Source organism: Thermobia domestica, chromosome 9 (genome assembly GCF_964235325.1).
Source record: "Thermobia domestica chromosome 9, izTheDome1.hap1.1, whole genome shotgun sequence".
NCBI classification, from domain to species: Eukaryota; Metazoa; Arthropoda; class Insecta; order Zygentoma; family Lepismatidae; genus Thermobia; species Thermobia domestica.
In genome coordinates this window covers 104324602-104346708 of record NC_137462.1, presented here as the reverse complement: position 1 = coordinate 104346708, position 22107 = coordinate 104324602, and the positions used below count along the sequence as shown (strand labels likewise).

At 35.7% G+C, this 22107-nt stretch overlaps 1 protein-coding gene across 1 annotated transcript in view; it reads right to left on the bottom strand.

The window, feature by feature from the left end:
* Positions 1-22107, bottom strand: part of XRCC1 (DNA repair protein XRCC1) — a 166545-nt gene that overhangs the window by 20982 nt on the left and 123456 nt on the right. The window contains exon 9 of the mRNA XM_081771653.1: positions 16198-16383. Within this exon, the coding sequence (XP_081627779.1) occupies positions 16198-16383 (186 nt within the window). The remainder of the gene's footprint in view (positions 1-16197; positions 16384-22107) is intronic.

Here is a 22107-nt window from a genome sequence, read left to right as displayed (position 1 = left end):
TGGCCGATGCCCTGCACGAGGAGTAGTGTAAAGTTCCACTTGCTACCATTCACGACCTCTATGCCTCCATCCCATGTCGTATCAAGACTGTTCTGAAGGCGAAAGGTGGCCTGACATCATATTAATCTGGTAAGTTGCAATTTCGTTCAAGTGTTTCCATTTTTCTGATCACCATTTGTGTATATATATATATATATATATATATATATATATATATATATATATATATATATATAATGTCTCAAATTTGCCGCATGAGTGTGAATATTATTGCTGTGTACAGTTCATTTTGGAAAACTAAAGAAAACGTACTGATGTTTGTTAGTGATTACTGTGTTTTTATACCATTACCTTAAGCAGTACCTAGGTAAATTCCAAGTACCAGTAAGTGTTTTTGAACATATCACAGTCTGCTGCACCGCTTTCTCTATAAACCACATGGAAAGGAGAAGGAGAAGGATTCTTTTAAAGGAAAAACATTAGTGACATGTATATAAGAATATTTGGATCGTAGTCAGTTTAGCAGGAATAGTACATGCGGATCCGTGATTATGTGTATACTCCCAACACTTGGTTATTCCCTCTAGTGATTTCATTTTCATTCCTGTTTGGACCTTAACGTGTGTTACTAGTATTTTCACAGTTGTACTTTAAACTTCCACGTGTATTAAAAGTCCCCCCTGCCCGAGGGGAATCTTAAATCATCACTGGCTATTCCTCTTGACTGTAAACCTGTGCTCTTATATCTCATATGTTGGCCAGTTAGAAACGACTGCCTTAAGTAATAAGAACAAAAGCCAAAAAAAAAAAAAAACTATCACTAGAAATTAAAACAAAATAAAATTTTACAAACAAAACTAAGACATACTCAAGGTAAAAGAATTTTTTTTTTTAATGTAATCATACTCATAAATAAAACAGATCCATTTGTAATGAATGAACGAAGAATAACGACCTGCAGAATCAGTCTGTGTAACCATTGAATCCCATCACATTCCATACGATTGAACCCATCCTCCAAAATAACGGACAACCAGTCACACAAACACAATTCCTCACAGAGAACAATGCACACGAATCAATACGCAATAATAGCCTATTATCAACCATACTCATAATCGAAGTTAATCAAGCGATTGTCGTAATAATAATAATAATAGGAGTAGGACTTGAATACTTTTCAATATACAACCCCGCTCCTTTTTTTCTTCTTTTTTTTTTAAAAAAAAAGGAATGTAAAAAATCGTAGCACATTGAATGTTGGTTGTTTTGTGAAACTGAGCGCATATAATCTGTGTGGTCTGTCTCAGCTGCCTCTCAATCACTGTGTGCACATGCTGTTAAATTGTTCTGTGCAGAATTCCCTCCCGCCCCAATTCACTCCACCTCCACCTATACAATTATCAATAAACACCCAAAACAAACCAATTCACCAGTAATTCGTAATTACCTTCACTTACCACATACACACACACACACACATTTAAAACATAAAACCCAGAACAAAATTAAAGTTGACTACAAAAAAAGAAGAAGGAATAACATAAAATCCATTTGCATACATTAAATTTCAACAATGTCACGCGCAGAGAGTTTTAAATTCTATTGCATTACAAATAGTTAACTCAAAAGTTTTGTTTTAATTTTGTTAAACATTTAATATTCATTTCATGAAACTGTAATTGAGTCATTTGGCTTTTCAACGGGGATAAATATTATCGATATTCCCTCAGAGCTTATTTAAAAAAAAAATCCTAATTTTATTAATCTAACAAATATTTCATTTTACTGCAATCCAGGAATTTTACCAGAACTTCCTGAACAAACTCTTATCCTCCGCGTGAAATTTTGTACGTCCATGAAATATTGTATTTGAAAAGCTACTGCCAGAACAACATCAGCGATAGATCTTTTGAGGCCACGAATGAACATACGTCTCATGTTTAACAAGTTGGTACTTTCTTTATCAACTGCGGTAAGTAATCCATCCCTGTTGGAAATGAGAAGGTGTGATGTGAATACCATATATTGTGAGGGCTGACCTCATAATGGTCTGTGCATCCTCCTTCCCGCAGCTGCACCGGATCCAAGCGTTGGTCGTAGGTTGAAGCCCACGTTAATAGTAGATTATTGCATCCTTCTTAACCTTGGTATTGTATGAAGACGTAAAACACAAAGACTTGAAAATCTTAAGAGCCTTCATACTCTTCAAAGTCCATCCCATAATACGCCGGGAAAACTCGTATCCAAGGCTGACAACAACTGGTTTAATGTAATACTCCTCCTCTTTCTTCCTTTTTGTATTAACTGTATTTGTTTCTTGTAGGTAGTATAATGAACTACCAAGAATGAAATATCAACGACTTTAATGAACTGTGTGGGTACAAAAAGGGATTAAGGGAAGATAAACTTGAAAGATAAATACAAATAAAATTTATTGAAAATGGCATTCTGATCACTTTTGTCACAACCTATTCTCAGTGTATAGACCTTATTGGATAAAAGCCCTCCCTGTTCTATAAAGGTAACCAAGAAAGTTTTGTCGCTTTCTCACCCACATCTTCGAACATCGATATACCACCTAAGACGTACCTGGAAGATCAAAAATAGTCCGTATCAACATCGACGACCTTTTGCGAACGTTCTGGAAGGCCATGGATTCCAATGCAATAGAACTTGGTGCGCCGTTAAGCGAAGAAGGTGTCAAGTGCATTTTGCATCTCTACTAGGAATTTAAACTGGCGTCCTCTAAGGCGGTTGTCCAAGGAATGGAACAGGTGCTAATCGGACAAAGGAATATCCGGAGAGTATGGTGGATGCAATAGTGTTTTCCATCCAAGGCGTAGAATGGTGTCCCGCATCATCCTAGCTATGTGGGAATGAGCGTTGTCCTGTAGCAGGAAGACCCGTTTGCAATTCAGAAGTGCTGGCTCCAGAGTTTTTTTTCTTTCTTTTTTGAACACGTCTTAACTGCTTACAGTACACAGTTGCATTGATGTTCTAACCAGCTGGTACGGTAGCAGTTCCCGATGCAGGATGCCGCGAGCATTCCAACAAACACACAGGAAGACCTTCTTCTGGTGCCGTGCTGGTTTCGGCTATTTTGGAACCGGTTCATGGGATGCTAACCAATGATGATGACGCCGTGGTGCTTCGTACAGGACCTACTTCTAATCACATCTCAACATCCTGTCCAGAAATGGCTCCTTCCTCAGACGAGACAGCAAAGAAACATAGGTGTCTGCTCGCGTTGCCTTCTGGCTCGGAGTCAAATCATGTGGGACCCACCGACCCAACTTGTAGTGCTTCCCATGTTGATGGAGGTGGTGCCGAATAGTTTCTCCACTCACACTGAATTGTAGTCCCAGTTCCTTACATGTCTGGCTATTATTCGCCTCAATTGCTGCCTGAATATCTTCATTTTGTACATGTGTTGGTCTTCCGGCACGTGGTGCGCCTTCGATTGTTTGGTCCCTTTCTTAAACTTGTTAAAGCACTGCTGCACTGTCCGCGTAGTCACGACAGCTCACCAAAGGCCTGGCATATCTTCCGCCCCGCTGTAGCGACATTTGACCCCACTTTGAACTCGTACAGCATACACGCCCTTATGACGCTTGACACGCCCCTCTTTCGTCACTGCTGCGATGCAATCACTTGCTCTCCTTTCCATGCATTTTCTATCATTGTATCATTGGACTTTCTTCATCGCAGCAGAAGACGAAGTATGGGTGGGGTAGGTAGTCAAATATGAAACACGCAACGGAAGAAAATAGGGCATATCACACTGCGTGAATGCGGAAGCACTCACAATAGGCGACGTGAACGGTCCGAGTCGCCCGCTTAAGATAACATCCCAAGCAAGAAATCACAAACAAACGCTTCCAGGTGCGGAATACGGAGAGTCTGTACCCAAGGAATCGAACGTATAAAATGAAATTGCAATTAAACATAACATGAATTCAAAATCATCGAAATGGTGTTTAACCCTTTGGGGATCTTATGGTACATTTTGTACCATACGCGTTTTTCATGGTACATTGCGTTATTTCTCTTCTATTTGAGCTTTTTTGTCCGGTTTTTTTTGTTTTTGTTTTTCAAGTCCAGAGGCCTTGTAGAAGACATTACGTATGGTTTCAGACCGTCCTGCGTCCAGACATGGGAGGTGATGACGTCATAAGTCAAAAATGTATTTTCTCATTTTCAAAGCCTATGTTCAATATTTTTTGGCGGGCTTATTTTTCTACGTAGAAGATTGAAATTTTGCACAAACACTCAGCCCACCGAGTAGTATTTACCAGATTTTTTGTTCCGATGTCAGTGCTAAAACAGGGGGGAACCAGAGGGGGAAAGGGGTATAAAAAAAGGATTTTTAACCCCCAAAACCCCGTATTTCGTCATTTTCCCGCCTCACATACATGATAGGACCACGTGAGTCATACCGTCTGAAATGCCGTTCCATTCTGAAGAGAACGACGGTCGAATTATTATTCTAGGGTAATTAGGGCCGTCTCAGTGAATTTTTATCCAAATATACTTCTGTATAGGGTAAAAGTGGGGCATGGTAGGGAATTTTTTCTGGCGGGCCTATTTTTTCACGTAGAAGATTGAAATTTTGCACAAACATTCAGTCCACCGAGTACTATTTACCAGATTTTTTTGTTCCGATGTCAGTGCTAAAACAGGGGGGAACCAGAGGGGCAAAGGGGTAAAAATAGGGATTTTTTACCCCAAAAATCCCGTATTTCGTCATTTTCCGGCCAAAAAAACATGATAGGACCACGTGAGTCATACCGTCTGAAAGGCCGTTCCATACCGAAGAGAACGACGGTCGAATTATTATTCTAGGGTAATTAGGGCCGTCTCAGTGAATTTTTATCCAAATATACTTCTGTATAGGGTAAAAGTGGGGCATGGTAGGGAATTTTTTTCTGGCGGGCCTATTTTTTCACGTAGAAGATTGAAATTTTGCACAAACATTCAGTCCACCGAGTAGTATTTACCAGAAGCTTTTTTCCGATTTCTGCGTAAAAACAGGGGGGTCCAGAGGGGCAAAAGTTGAAAAAAGGGAAATTTTGCCCCAAAAACTCCCTTTTTTCAGGAATTTCCCGCCTTAGATACATGATTGGAGACATGTGAATGGTACCGCCTGAAAGGCAGTTCTATTCAGAAGATAATATGGGCGACACATGACCCTGGGGTAATTAGGGATGTCTCAGGATTTTTCCCCCTGAGATCATAGTGTTTTATGGTGATTTGGGGCATTGTGGGAATTTTTGATAAAAATTCTCCCGCCCTTACTATTCAAGATAAAAACTTGAAATTTGCACACACATTCAGTATACCAAGTACTATTTATCAGATTTTTTAGATGGTTACGTTGACACAGGGGGGGTCCAGGGGGGGCCAAAGTTCGAGAAAAAAATTTTCCCTCCGAAATTTTCACTTTGACATTTTTTCCCGCTTCTGGTATATGGTATGAGCATGCAAGTGGTACCATTTGAAAGCCAGCTCTATTCTGAAGAGAATGAGGTATAAACCATGATCCTAGGATAAATAGTGACGATGCAGTAGCTGCTTGACTGAAAGTCTCAAAAATAGCCCAAAAAGCCAAGATCTCCAAAGGGTTAAAGCTCAAAATATTATTGAGTTAATTGAACCTGCAATGAAATAAGTTAACACCACACATGTATATACAAACGATAAACATACATAACAAAGCAACACATTATCTATACAAATTATTTTAAATACATTTTTCTTGTTTTCCGGATTCCCTCGATTCATCTAGTGATAAACAAACAGGTATAAAGCTTTTCTTTTGTAATTATATAAGCCCAGAATGTAACTGTAAATAAATTATATAGGTATATGCTAGCATTTGTTACTATAATTGTTCTTAATGCAGTTCCTTATGCTTATTATATAACGATTGGGAATAATGCTATTTAACCATAACAGCTGACATATGTCTTTAATGAACAGTACTAGTTATCTTTCATTCGCTTTCGTAGACATATTTCATCATTTTACTTCCTAGTTTCATTCTCACTAACCATATTTATATTCATAAAATTATTTGCTAATAGTATACACTATATTCACTTAACTTTGTACCATTATAATTATATTTTCTCCCTTTAGTTCTTGTCGCTTCTTTATTTTATGTATAATTAAACATACCAAACAATTAGTAGTCAATAGTTCCAGCACAAAATTTTCAAGTAATAAGGTAGTATATATCTGCAGCATATCCTAATAAACTTCAGACACCTCCATCACCATCATTATTTTATCAGTATGGATGCTTCTTCTTAAGTCTTCAGCATAAATTATATGATGGTAATTGCCAAATCAATTTGTGGTCATATAATGGATTATAAGTTACTTAAAATTTAGACAGAGTTTGAATGAAACTAATACATGTAAAGAAGCAACGGATTATTGTCGCTGAGAACCCGAAGTGGGTTCACCTATTAGTGCCTCATAATTTCAATTATCATCTTGTGTGAATAATATTGTAAAACAACCTCTAAATACAGTTGAATAATTCATCTTAAATCAATCGTTCAAAGTTTTCAGCTTCACAACTTGTATTTAAACCCGTCTTTCTTCTTCACTATTATCAGTGTTTGTAAAGTAAGCGCCTCTGACTTAAATGTAGTCTTAGTAGGCCATAAGTGTTAAAAAGAATAACTTCAGTTTCAGTTATCTCCCTTTCGGAAGATTTATAAAGGAAGTCCAAGCCGTGGACTATTTCACTAAATTTGTTTTAAATCAAATTTGTTTTAAGTAAGCTTATGTACTAAGATGGCACGAGCCAAAATGGCCGAATTTGCCTCTTTGAAATATAATTGTTTTTCACACTGTTATTGTAATAATAAAGGATAAGCGGCGCATGAGTATATTAAAATTGAAATACAGTGTAATAAGATTGTCACAAATAGTAAAATTGTCAAAAGTAACAAATTATAAATAATAAAAATTGGATAAAAATTGAGAGCAAAGCTCTCCAATTCTTATTGTTTACAGTGCCATCTCTTATCTCAAAGAATAACTTATAACATCTACCTTTTTCGAAGTCTCATTTACCTTCTTCTTCTTTTGTGCTAAAATTTTCAGGTGGAGACGTGCTCTTTTCGCCAATACGTGAAATTAATGTTCTAACAACAGTGCGTCAAAACTTTAGAATAAATTAAAGACATAATTTAATAATTGATTATTTTAAATAAATAAAACATGTTAATTAATCATATAGTCATTTAGGAGTTTGTAATGCCATCACGGAACGTGAGGCATTACAATTTACCGGTGGTGGCTAAAATTTTATCGCAAGATAAAATTTTGAAGATAACTTTTACTAAATATTAACATTATTCATTACATAATTTCTATGAATCTTCTTTACTATATAGGGTCCAAGCAAAATTTGTTGAATTTCCATAATTTCAAAATTCTTTAAAAGTGTTATTTACTGATTTTATAATATGACAATAACAAATAACTTGAGTAATCAACTGGTGGTTCTACTAACAATTTCCAATAGTAACTGTGAATAAACTCCAACACCAAATAAAACTGTAACAATAAATATACTCAAACACAAATTCATAACAATGAGAGTTTCCAATTATCTTTATCCTGTGTCCCTAAAAGCTTTCTTGTTGTTGATTAGCTTTTTCTTTTTGCATTTTTTGCTTCTGACCAACTTGATATAAATCCATCTCATTGATCTCATGATCATGCAGTGCTGTTTTCTTCTTTTCGATTTTCAATGATTTCGATATTTTTTTAAAGTGACTATGTTAACCTCACCATTTCATTCGTTTCCGAAGATTCATATGCTTATCCATATGTTTCTTATTTACTTGTTTCCAAACTTTCTGGATATCTACAATTTCATTACTAGATGGTCGTCTCTATGTGTCCTTTCTTCCATCAGTCATGTTTCTGATACATTTCTTTTTTCCTTCTCTTCCAATCAAACCAAATCTTAGTGTTCCTCGTTAGTTGGAACTTGGGAAAGACATCTGTATATTTCATTCCTATAGATCTAGTATCGCGATCTCTCAGTTTCAGTTCATTATTTGACACTTTGTTTTCTTGGCCTGTTTCCTCCGTTACACATTCCTTTTCCGGTATTTGACATGTTTCATTCATTGCACATTCGTTTTCAATCACAAGTGTGGTTTCGTGACAATCGTCTATATTATCTTTGCCACATTCTTCCATTTCGTCATCTTTAAATTTTTTATTATCTTCTATGCCAGTCCTTCAATTTTGTCTTCTTTGACTTTCAGTTCTTTCATTCTGGTTTGGATTTCTTCGACTTTCTCTGACGGGTAAGTATAAAGTTGTCTAAATTCCTTTCTCATTTCTCTCCTGAATTCACTTCCTTTTTCATCTCTTCAGTGGAAATTTGCACTTCGCACTTTAATTGGTGTAATTCTCTTAGTAATATGTCAATCTCTATTGGTTGTTTTGTATGCTCTGAGTAAGTTCTGAATTCCTCTACGTTTGCTGTAGATCAGTAGTTTCTCAACCTCTGCGAAAAGAATGTGAAAACCAGTCCAGCATTCAACAGACGCCGTCGGCCGACGATAAAACTTTTATCTTACCCCTTACCATGTTCAAGCGTCTACTTTACGTATCTGTTACGTTGTATGATTATAATGCGCAGATCGTTGACTGTTTGTCGTTGTTCATGGTACCCTTGTATCCACTGCTTCCACACACGAATCCCTATCATGGTAAGGCACGAGAAGCCGCCTACCCGTGGACCGGAGGTGGCTTACGCGTTGACCACGGTCTACTAGTCGACCGATGTAATAATAATAATAATAATAATAATAATAATAATAATAATAATAATAATAATAATAATAATAATAATAATAATAATAATAATAATAATAAAGAAAAATCTCACTCAACTGGAAAGCCATTCCTCTATATAAAAGTCTTTTTATTTTTATTATTATTTATATTAAAAATATAGAGACATACGGTTTCTCAAAGGAGACATACGGAAGTAGGCTTTATTAACCAAGAAGGCAACCAATACAACTCGCCGTGTCTAGGGGAAACTTTTTTCTAAAAACGATTTAAAAAACAGAGTTCATGCACTACGTTTTAAATCAAAAGCAGCTCGGTTCCTCTGAACAAAACTTTTTATTCAAGAAATTAATGTTTTCTAAATTTACCCTTTCTTCTCTAAATTCCGTCTTATAAAGAGAAAGTATCAAACTTGGCATTATTCTCTTACATGAAATTTGCCCCTATCTTATATTCAAAATTCACTGAGAATCAACACTCTCTACTTTCTTCAATTTCAACTAGGTTTTCTCTAAACATATCACATTTGTGAACTAATAATATGGGCGTTCTTTTCAGCCATAGTATTAGCTCTTAATTTACAAAGAGGCCTTCGCTATTCATCCAATCTCTGGGTTGAACTTATTTGTGACCACTTCAATAGCCAATTTCAAATTGTGATAACCAATTTCCAAATTTACAAAGATGTAGGAAATAGCCTTCCATTCAAGACTTCGAGTTTTACTCGTGATCGATAAAGACAAAACAAAAGACTTCTAGCCATAAGACTTCCTACTCAAGAGTTCGACCATTAAATTTATTATGTCAGTAAGACCAAAAACAGTCAAACTTTAAGGGGACTGATTTTCAATTTAAAAACCTAATTGCTGACCTCTTAAGCAAGATCAGTCTTAAAAGAGCTTGAAATGCTCTTTTACAAAATACCTAGTACACACGTCAATCAATATCCACTTTGGAACAGAATGGCAAATATGTCAATAGACCATTTCCTACATCCCATCCTTAAATATGAAATACAAATCTTCTCATACGAAAACTTGCATTCTTCGGAATTACTTATCCAGCATTCGAATACTGAAGCCACTGAGGACCTAATCCAGCCCACCAGCCACCACTTTGGCTCTTCCCGTGAAACCATCCCAATTCGGGACGATACTAAGTGGCTGCTGTTTCTTTCAGATCCAACACTCGAATCCCTCGATTTGAAATCATCGACAGATTCCATTCCAGCTCTTCAACTGACTCTCCGCAACAGGGGAAAAAAACTCGATTACTTATAGCGACTAGCGACTAGTTTTGTATTGATATACAGAATAGGTATGAGAGGAGAGCGTGTATTGGTATACAAGTTTTTTTTCTCATATCTATTCCGTCTATCAATATAAAACTTGGTTCATACATTTCTTATCCCCCATAGTATTTTTCGAGATACATTTGGATTGTGTGCTTTAACCCGGGGCTACTCTAGAGTGGTCCAAACTTGATGGGAGGGATTTCTGAAATGAATTTTCCAGACATACTCCCAATTTTTCCTGTTCAAGTACGTTATGGGCCCCAATACATAACACCTCTGGAAAGCTTATTTCATGCTGAAGAGAATGAACTATAAACCATGACTTTCCAATGAACAGTGTTGATGCAATAGCTATTTCACTGCGGGTCTACTATTTTCTTTATACTAACAGGGTTAATGGGGCCCCAGAGACTTACTCCGTTGTTCATGGCACCTAATTTTTTGTGCATCAACATATCTTTGTTATGTTTATCGAATGAAGTAGGTTTGATTCGGATGTCCAGATGACACGATCATGCCCGTTCCTTGTGAATAAATCTCTGTTGTACCGAACTGAGAGAGCTCTAATAGACCTATGTATGCACCAGCCTACTGAAATTGTAATTATTCCTACATCATACCGTCCCGTACAATCCATATCAGTTTGAAGGAAGACCCATAATTTTGTCTTGATGCTGCTATTTTCATAAACAGTAGTGAACATGTTTTAATTATTGAGCAACTGATTCGCTAAAACATTCATTTCCAATTCACCATTGTATGACGCGGGAGCGGGCTTTTTGATCCTCTGGGGTGAGAGAATAGGTTAAGCAAAGAAGGAGAGGGAACAATTTAGGTGGAATGAAACAAAACAAACATTGACGGTGTTTGATTAGTCACAATTCTCCGAATAGTAGTTAGAGCACGCTGTAACAGTGTAAAATTCGTTATTCAAATAATTGTTCGAACTATTATTCGGATAACGAATAAATGTTAGAACACTGAAAATGAACATAATAATAACAGAATAAAAATATTCGAATAATTTTAACAGCACTAATAGATACAAGGTTTGATAATACAATCCAAATACGGCCAGAATCGAATATGGGGACCGCACACAGAAACAAGTACTTAGTCGATTGGTTGATTTGAAATTAAGCGTCCCTTTAGTACTAAGGCTACATACAACGTGGAACTACAGCTTAACGTGAAATACAAACCAAATCAGCTCCCACTGGGAATCGAATTCAGGTTTCCTGCCGCGAAGTTGCGTACTGCAGTAACCTTATAACCACGAGGTAGTTATTTGGCAGTCTTATGTAAGAATTTTGCTGCAGTTCAAGCCAAGATGATATTCTGCTCAAAAGTAAATATATAAATATCAAGTGTGTGAGGGTTTCTAGTTCGATCCCAGCTCAAGGCAAGTAAGCTTTGTAGTTAGTGGACACCGTGTACATTGGTTTTCTTGGGTTCCCCTGCTGCCTCGCACTTTCTTCATTACATTATTCTCATTCATCTCATTATCACCGTCTCCTTTAGCCTCCAAACATAAACATAAATGTTAAGCTTTAAAAATATCAATTGTAAAAAAAAGCAAATCAAATTTTAAGATGATTATAGATTTAAAAATTTAAGTATTTAAAATAATTACCAAGTTTATAGCTTGACAAAAGTATTTACGCTACCCCCCCCCCACACACACACAAATCAATTAGCATAAATAAATAAATAAATACAGAATATTGAGCAGACAAAAAGCAAGTTTATTGTATATGCACAGCTTGTAGATGTAATGCAAATCAGCATCCTTTTTTAATAAATCTGTAAATCATTAGCAGGTAACAAGAAGAGGCTTCTGGTCTACTTCTTTATACCTAATACCTGAAACAGGTTGCTTTCTTACATTTGAAATTTAATTTCCTTCCAACGGAATCGACGTTCAAGAAATTTCATTAGAGGGCCCTCCATTTCATTTTTATCAGATTTTCTCCAACGGATACATGTTTCCAGATTCAATTTAAAGAGAGCCTGAATAAGAATAAATTTCAAAGTACTCTCTTTTATCAATAGCTGATCTTTTCAATACCTCATGTTCTCTTTTCAATTTCCTTATTTTAAGGAAAGCCATCCTACCACAAAAGAAACTCGGTAACACTTAAAAGAAAACAAAACCAACTAAACCGTATCGATTGAATGAAGGCTTTACTACATTTTTCATATACTTAAGTATACAATCTATTTAATTAAGAGTTTCATATTAACAGTAATCTCCACGATATTTGTAACCGGAATGGTGTTTGTAACATTTCTCTATTCTGTTGAACATCTGAGTTATTGGAACTCTGCACAATTCCAGCAAAATGACATTAACGTTTCACATGTCAAGTTCATTCTTTTAAAACTATTTTTACATTATATACAACGTGTGTCTAAATAAATTTCTGGTTGATTTGCAGTTTAGCACCCCGTTCAACACCGAAGTTATATGAGACGTGGACATAGTATTAAATGTGGAATACGAACCACAAGCAGTGGAGGAGCTAGAAGGTAAAAACTGGGTGGGACAGCCACAACCCAGACTATGATAGTTATATCATGAGTTTACAATTTTTCATGGGTCCTGCAGAAGTTTCCAACTTAACTCTCGTCCGATGGATATTTTGGCTAAGTTGGACGTTAAAATTATGAACAACAAGTATTGTTTTACACATTGCATAACAGAAAAATTGCAACTGAAACTATATCTAATGTTTCAAAAATTGTCTAATAAAGAATAAAAGGCAATTTCTAAAAATATATAAATAATAGCTTCAATTATTTTTGTCGCTCAAAAAACTCCCTCCCCAGCTCCCTCCTAGATCCGCCACTGACCACGAGAGCTTCCACAGTGCATCATCAAGCCTAGGTCGCTCGCACCTAAGGCGTGTACGCTAACCATATAGCCACAAGGGAGTTCGAGAAAAAAAAGGGAAACTTAGTTTCTTCTCATTTTATATGGTTGGTTATAACTTGGTTATAGCGTTGGTATAACTTGGTCTTTTCTATATTATGGTACTTACAACTACCATAATATACATTGTCTTCCCTTGTTTTCACCGTCGCCCAGATTAACTATTTTATTCTGCCTATAGTTATCGCTAGCAATCCTATCATACAGTTCAGTTCATCGTCGGATTCAGTTCATTGTTCAATGGATTATGACATTGTACTATGTGTAACGAAGTTATGTATGGATTTACAAACGGCTTACACTGTACAGTCGAAAACAATAGGTATAGGTTGGAACTATTATTTCTTAAACCTCCAATCTATAATTAATATTGTTTCTGACTGTAAACATACATTGTAAGACATTTTCAATCCTACACTCAAACACATTCGGAAAGGTTACGAGCGAGTGGCCAACTTAGACAGGCGGCCAAATTACAGAAAATAAGTGTGATTGATGTTTTTCTTTTTTTTTTTTTTTAGAATAGAATTTCAAGTATTACTTCATTGTAAAATTTTATTTAGGAATGGCCCGACAGCTACTTTTAAATAATGTATACAGAGTAATCATAACAATATACAGTACTCGAAAAAATTACTACAGTATGTTTAATACATAGCATAATTTTATTCCTTTTGGCACATACGCACATTCTAATTTTGTAGTTAACTATCTCTTGTCAATGAGCTACAAGTGATTCCCTCGGAGTAGAAGATGTTTCGAGAAAATCTTAAGGGAATTCATATCTCAAAACCTCCGCTACCTTTCGACAAGCCGTCAGGTGCCAATAGTTGACAATTGAGATGGTTAACTTTAACCTTGAGAAATTTCCGGAACTACTAAAGCTCCCCACTGATGAAAGAAGCCAATATAGCTAATGGTTTTACCGAAACAGACAGGGTAAACAAATACGTATAACCATTTCCTGAATTCCTGTACATGCATTTTCTTATTCACATCTTCCTTCACCACCCCTTTATCAAGGTAGCCTTCTGGCCATTGACCTATCCAAGAATAAATTGTGGAAATCCATGCTTCTCTGTCTCCAGTCACAAATACAGAACATCTGTCTCTCATATGAGAATACGAAAGAGTTAAGAAAAATAACAAAACGTTATTTTGCGTAGGCAAGATACGCAGGTAAATTTATCATTATCTTCATAGGGTAAACATTGCTTCAATGCGGCCAACTTCCACGATACAGGTGGCCAACTTACAGAGTAATAAGTAACGAATGCCTTATGGGAAAATGCAGGTTCAAGACGAACCAGGCCAAAATGAGCAGGTGGTCAACTTAGAGAGGTGACCAAGTTGACAGGTTTTACTGTACTTGATTTTCCGGTTTAGAGAATCTTTCTTCTTCTTTCCTGTTAATATCATGTTGTTTCTTACAAATCAGTCCCGAATTGTTTCAATTGTAGGAGTGAAGCATCCGTATAAAAAGCGATTTTTCGGGAAATTTTAAATTCCTTAAAGTCTTTGGCCATATGATTAATTACATGATACCACAGGATTCTCTGACATTAGTAATGTGATGCAAAAAGAAATCTATGGAGAATTTGCCTTTCTGAAAACTTTAATTCAAGAAAATCACATTCTTAAGTAAATTTCTTCCACAAAATGGCTATACTTATCAAGGAAAAGTCTAATGACCTGTTTCACATAACGATTTATATATGTACTATTGTTTGCCTGCTATAAGAGAAGAAAACTGATACAAAATTTCCACATTTCTGCTACACAAATATCAAAGAAAAGATAATTCTTTGAAAGAGTATTCTCTGTAAATAAATTCAGTAAATGAAATTAATTGTTTTTTGTTGCAATTTAAATATGTAGCCTGTGCGTACACCAAACATTATTCTAATTAAATATTGAATTAGAAGTTGTTCTTTAGGATTTGATGAATTCAGTAGAAGAGGTAGCCTATACATACACTAATTTATTAACTTACGTACTGTTGTAAAGAATTTATATAGGGAAAAAACGAATATACGATCAGCATTACTGAAGGTTATAAGTAGTACCCCTTTGGTAACAAACCGACATTACATACACATATCACAGGTAATATCATTTAATACACTATGTCAATATCTGTTATTGTCGAAATTTATCATCGATGTTTTTTAGTACTGAGGCCTGAATCCACAGTTGAAAATGAAGTTTGAACCACCGTAATGCATTCAAATTTCAATTCTTTCAAATCGGAAACCGAAGCCGAGACCCTGTCCACTAAAGACGCTCACGCTACCTAGTAAATCAGCAGAGAGAGTTATTTCTATCTACAGCATTGCTAAAATAATCTCGTAATTTAATGACATTTTATTTTTATTAATTAACCAGTTTTGTATGACCGACTATTCATAATAATCTATTAATTTTCCCATGTTAATAATTGTATCCGTTAAATTTTACATTAATTTCCACAGTTCAAAAAATTTTTTGTTGCATAGTCCTATAATAAACTGCTGTTTTTAATTTTAATTCTCATCAATTAATTTTGAAATTAATTTTAACTGTTACATTTTTCTAAATTATGCTCTTACCCAAATTAATTATTTTATCAGAGCTTTAATTTTTAAATTTAATCCATTAACTTTTTATTAATTTTTCCAAACTCTGCTATTACCCAAATTAATTATTTTATCAGAGCTTTGATTTTTAATTTTAATCCGTTAAATTTTTCATTATTTTTCCAAACTACGCTCTTACGCGAATTAATTATCTTATCAGAGCTTTAATTTTTAATTTTAATTCGTTAAATTTTTTATTTTTTTTCCAAACTGTGCTCTTACCCAAATTAATTATCTAATCAGAGCTTTAATTTTTAATTTTAATTCGTTAAATTTTTGATTAATTTTTCCAAACTATGCTCTTACCCAATCTAACAAATTCGACTAGCTAAATCGTATTAAAGTATTGACCAATGTATAGGTTCTTAGACTGACTGGAACGCACACTCAACTTGATGCTCGAAGTTCCACGTTAGATTCCCGGTGGGAAGCATTTATATCTAGATACACATTTCGTATAGCTTCAGTAATGAAAAAGGGCGCTAAATTTCAACCAACAAACAAAAACAAGAATAAGTACTTACCCCTTAAAAGCTACAATGTAACGACGTAATTCCCGTATATCATGAGGTTCCAGCTTTGGGTGTATAAAAAATCTCAAACCTTCAAATATTGAAGGTAACTTGGGCAGAGGTAATTTCGTCGTATCTGGCCTGTTTACATCTTCATCTACATCCGTGTCTTCTTCATATGGATCCTGCTGTCTTACTCTACAATAAACAAAGAAATAAAAATTAAATTAAATACAAATCAATAACGAGTGAAATTATACTACTTAAATTACTTAATAATTACTCATTATCATTTTCTGGACAGTTGAGAATAAAAAACCATATGTAAAATGAGAACCGAAATGTCATCATATTGTAAACTTTCGTATTCAGTTTGCTCTATTTTTCAGCGTCGCAGTCACCAACTTTGTTAACAGACTTACGAAACCTTATTAGTTTAGAAAATTATTACAGAATGTGACGTGCCTTTACGATCTGAAAAATAATTGGCCATCACTGATCTAGAATAATAAACACTGACATCCTTATATTATGAGTTGGTTAATTCCGGGATTGGAGAACCAATTAACAATTAAATAAAACATGATGTTAGGGAGTTGAATAATTTTAACAAAATAAATGTCCTGGTTGTATGTTTACTAAATATGCCTACAAAGGAAATAGGTGCAAAGTTAAACTTCTATTTCATCACAAGACAAGTGAGTTTGTGGTGAACAGCATCTTGCTGTTAGTTTTCCCGGGGTTCTCCCGTTTCCTCACACATTATAATTTATCCTATTGTTTCACAAGAATTCATTCGTTTCATTAATTATCTGTCTCCTTTAGCCTAAAGAACATATCCCTGGAAATTCTACTTAAATTTAAAACAAGAATTTTAGGAATGGTCCAAAAATGCATCACAAGATTGCGATCTTGTCCAATAATTAGTTTTTGGATCAGGGGCTACAAAATTTTTGAACGGCCACCAAACCGAGTTTTCGTATTTTCTATGGAATAAGCACACTATACTGAGTAAACTGAAGTATGGGTTTGGGAACACTGTATGTAGTTCTCCAGATATAAGGCATACAAAAAAAATGATTGATTGAAATATATTGAAGAATGTAATGCCACATTTCATGTTTTACAAAGAACAGCAGTTATTATTGTAAGAGCAGAAAGCTGTTGTGGTTTTGGGATATTGGACTAAAATGGATTTAAATTTATTTCCTAAAATGTGTTGTTTCTTAACCTAATAAGAATTATGTGCTAAATATTTAGTGTTAAATTGTAGGTAAATATAAATTTAAGTTTAAACTATTGCAATTGCAATCAAGTTATTAGGTTGGTACGAGTGAAATGGCCGCTTTGACATTTGGTGGGAAACTCACCTAAGCAACACAACACAGAAATGAACTAAGGTTATGCATCTAACGTCACAATCTCTGTACATACGTAGCAGTGCGTTGTTGAACAGGGTCGTATGAAAATGCACTATAAAGAGCACATAATTGTGAGTGATTTTTCTTTATAAATTCAAACAGGGACATTTTGTATAGGAAGCCGCAAAACGCATTTGCAATGCATTTGGGCCATAAATGGCGAATGAACGCACAATTTGCCGTTGCTTTGTCAAATTTTGTTCCGGTGACAGCGTCACAAAATGAGACCCGTGGGCACCGACCAACATCATATTTGGATGAGCTTCTCAGAAACACCGTTGAAGCGGACCCTCTGAGAAGTGTTCGTGTAATTGAGATGAGTTAGGCATACACCATCTGTTGTTCGGCGGCTTCGTACAACCGGTAAGGCGAAAAACATGCAGTCATAGTATCAAATCTGTTGAAACCGTTCAACAAGAATCGCTGTCTGGAGGTATGTAGTTCTCTGAGTGCAGGGAAGGTTTCCTGAAATGGATTGTTACTTAAGATGAGAAATGGATTTGCCATGAGAATCGTAAAGGATCAGGACAATGGATGAATTATGATAAAAGTTTCTGAACCACCATTTCATCCCCAGAAGGTGTTTTGCTGGTATGGTCGTTTATGGTGAGAGTGATTAATCACGCCTTTCTCAGATGAGGTGTAACGATCAATCTAGATCGTTACAATGCTGAGCTCCATGAAATGCACCCCAAATTTGTCCTCAAGGAGCTAACAATGTTTAGGAGACATGGTGCGTTCATATGACACCCAAAGGACGGTGCAGGTTCGAGTTGAAGTATGAAGCCCTTTCTCATCTGCAATACTCCCCCGATATCTCTGACAATATTACTAAGTGTTCATGCTTCTAATCTCAATCACTTAGTGGGAGATAAGATCTTCCTTGATGATCCTGCGGTGCAACGTGTAGTTAATGACTTCTTCGTATCGCAGACCCTAGATTTCTTTCGCCACGGAATCTAGTCAGTGGCTGAGCTATAGCAAAAGGGTGTTGTTCCAGACGGCGACTATTTTGACTAACCAGGTATTGTAGTTTTCATATTCTTGGCCTTTGCAAATGACGCACTTTCTTCTTGCTTTAGGTCCAATTTGAAAAACACTCAAATAATTGTTAAGTTATTTTAAATGGAAATTCTAAATACTAAATTTCAACTCTCTAATCTTAAGATTCCGAGATACAGGCAAATTACTGTAACAATTGCAACCACTACTCTTTTTCTATTCCATCTTCCTTTTTCTTCGTTCTAGGTCGAAAGTAAAACAAAACTGAAGCAAGTATTTAATTATTTAAAATGAAAAGTCTAAATATCAAATTTTACGTCCCTAACTTTACCGGGGTTCCGAGATATTGGCATCTTATTATAACAATTACAATTCTCATTTCCCTTTTCCATGTCGAACTTCCAAAATATCTTTCCTTAGTAGTAATTTACTATACTTATGTACTATACCTATGTAATTTACTATACCTATGTAGAAAACCTATGTACTTTCCAAATATCAAGTCTCTAGGTCCAGCAGTATAGAAATGTAGCTTACATGTATTTCATCTATTAACTCCCAGGCATTTTTTAAGAGTTTGAAGTGCACATTTCGGGAATTTTCCATTTTACCAATGAGATGTAAAGTCTTTTTTTTTTTTTTTTTTTAGTTTTATGTCCCACGGTAAGATATAAAGTCTATATTACATATATTATATATATATATAGAGTGTCCATAAAGTCCGTTGCCACCCCGTGTATCTTCGAAACAACTGCGAATATGACAAAATGCAATTGTAAGGGGCTTAAATTTTGAGCTATAAAGATCCATCCCAGACACCCCCATGTAGGGAAACGTGGGGCCAACTTGAAAATTTCAATGGCAAAGGGGGTCGAGTAATATATCGTTGGGTAAGTCTCAACAAGAGGACTATTTTGCCGAAAGTTTCAAGTCGCTATGGGGTCATTTTGACCCCATCCAAAATGATGGGGTTTCACATTTCGTGTCCATAATGTCCGTTGCCACCCCGTGTTATCTGCGAAACGACTGCGAATATGAGAAACCGCAAAAACACGTCCACCATTATTTTAAGAGTTTGCAATTGTGTTGTAAACTTTCCACCCCAGACCCCTCCCCCAAATAGGGGTACGGGGGTCTTGAACATTTCAAATGGCAAAGGGGGTCGAAGTAATTTGAATAGGTTCAACAAAAGACCTTTTGCTGTGAGTTCTAAATTTGCTAGGTTGCCGACATTTAAATTGGCGGTGAAATCAAACTGCGGAATGAAGTCCTTTGATGACTTTTAGATATCTATGGCTTGTGATCGTGGTCCTTCTACGTTTATGTGATTTGTAGGCAGGGTGTATCATAAATGCGTTTGTAAAACGAGAAAATAATGAGCTATTGGGTGGAGACGGTTTCTGTGCACGTTGCCCCTAGTTTGGGAAACGGAGGCTCATTTTGTTGTTATATTGTATTGCCATGACAATAAGGTTTCACGAAATGGTTATGTCGAAAATGGGAATAAAAAGATCCGAAAATATCGACATCAGAAAAAGGAATCAGTATTACCGGAGTGTAGAGGAGTTTATACCCGTGTCCTTATTTGAGCAGTCTGGGTTGGAATTTTTATAGCACACAAATGCAACCCCTTAAAATAATGACAAACCTGTTTTTGCGTTTTCTTATACTCGCAGTCGTTTCGCAGATACACGGGATGGCAACGGATTTTATGGACACGAAATGTGAAAGCCCGCCATTTTGAATGGGGTCAACATAGCGACTTGAAATTTTCGGCAAAATATTTTTCTTGTTAAGACCTTTCCAACGATATACTACTAGACCCCTTTGCCATTTGAAATGTTCAAGTTGACCCCATGTACCCCTATATGGGGGTATCTGGAATGGACGTTTTATAGCTCAAAATTCAAGCCCCTCACAATAATGACGGACGTGTTTTTGCGTTGTCTCATATTCGCAGTCGTTTCGCAAATACAAGAGGTGGCAACGATTTTTATGGACACGAAATGTGAATACCTGCCATTTTGGATGAGGTCAACATAGTGACTTGAAACTTTCGGCAAAATATTTCTTTTATTGAGACCTTTCCAACGATATATATACGATTTTACAGAACTTGATGCAAGTTGGCTGGACTGCTAGGCAAGGGCCTAACAAAACTGTTCCAAATCGGACCCGCAATCCCAAGTTCGGCCCTGTAAGTAGGTGATGTAAGCTTGTATGAAACCAGAACTGTCTTTTAAATCATAATTCGACTCTCATTTAGAGAATAAAAATCGTTGATAAAAATGAACCAATTTTTCTCCGTGGATGCAGATATACTGCATCAAGAGATTGCTCAAATTTTGATAATCCAAGTAGTTAGGTATTAATGAACCACAGGGTCCATGGTCCAATCCCAACTCACGCGTGTTTGTGATGGACACCATCACTTCCTGAGTTTTCTCTCTTATTCTTATTTCCGCTCATTGCTTTATAATCATTCTTTAGAAGGAATGGTTGCTTGATAAGAGTTCAAATCTTTTTCAGCACCGAGGCTAAAGGAGATGACCCGAAGCATTATTGATATGTCGGATACAAGTTTACCCGTCGGGCATCTAATTCTAAAACATGCTTACAGTAAGTATACACGTTAGCCACTCGGTAACGACGGAGCAATTTTCAACAGCCTAACCGTAGTGTTGTGACGTTGAACTAGATATTTCACTTTACAATTTAATTTGTTTTATGGACAGTAAAATGTTGCATTAACCGAGCCAACAATTTGGTTGGAACTATCTATAGACAACTTTTTTACCACCTATGCTCTGAGTAGTGGTAGATTGACAATGGTATTATTATTGTAGTGTACTAACAACAAGATCTTCTAATCTTTTTAATTCAGAAAAAAATGAAAATTACAATTTTACACCCGACGACTATGTCCTATAGGCTAAAAAGGGAGGATGATTACTTAAATTGGATGGTTATAAAATGGCAGAATCAGAATGTAGAAGAAAACAGAAGAATGCGAGAAAAATCTACAGACACATTCTTGTCTACAACAAACTCATCTACCCTGAGATCAAACCAGAAACATGTCCCAATTTATTTCTCAATTTTCTCTTTTGCCTACAAAGCATAAAAGGGGTAGTCATTACCCTTATCGTACATGATGCTCCCCTATCATTCTCCTGATCTATTTACCCATAAAAAGTAATATTACTTTTAAAATTACCCAATAATACTGACTTCGAATGTGGTACTCTATGTCTTAATTATCTTTTTCTGAATTACTTTTTATACAAAATTTTAGATTGTTAACGATTGAACTTTTCTACTATTTTTCTCGACAGTTCTAAAATTTCAGCAAAAAAAAAAAAAAAATTGCATCATAACATCATCTTATGGTCACCCTTACTACATAACCATGCAATGTAACTCAATAAAGTAAATAAAATAGAACGTAAATTATAGAACAATCAGATGAATTTACATCTTGACAACCCTGATGAAAAGT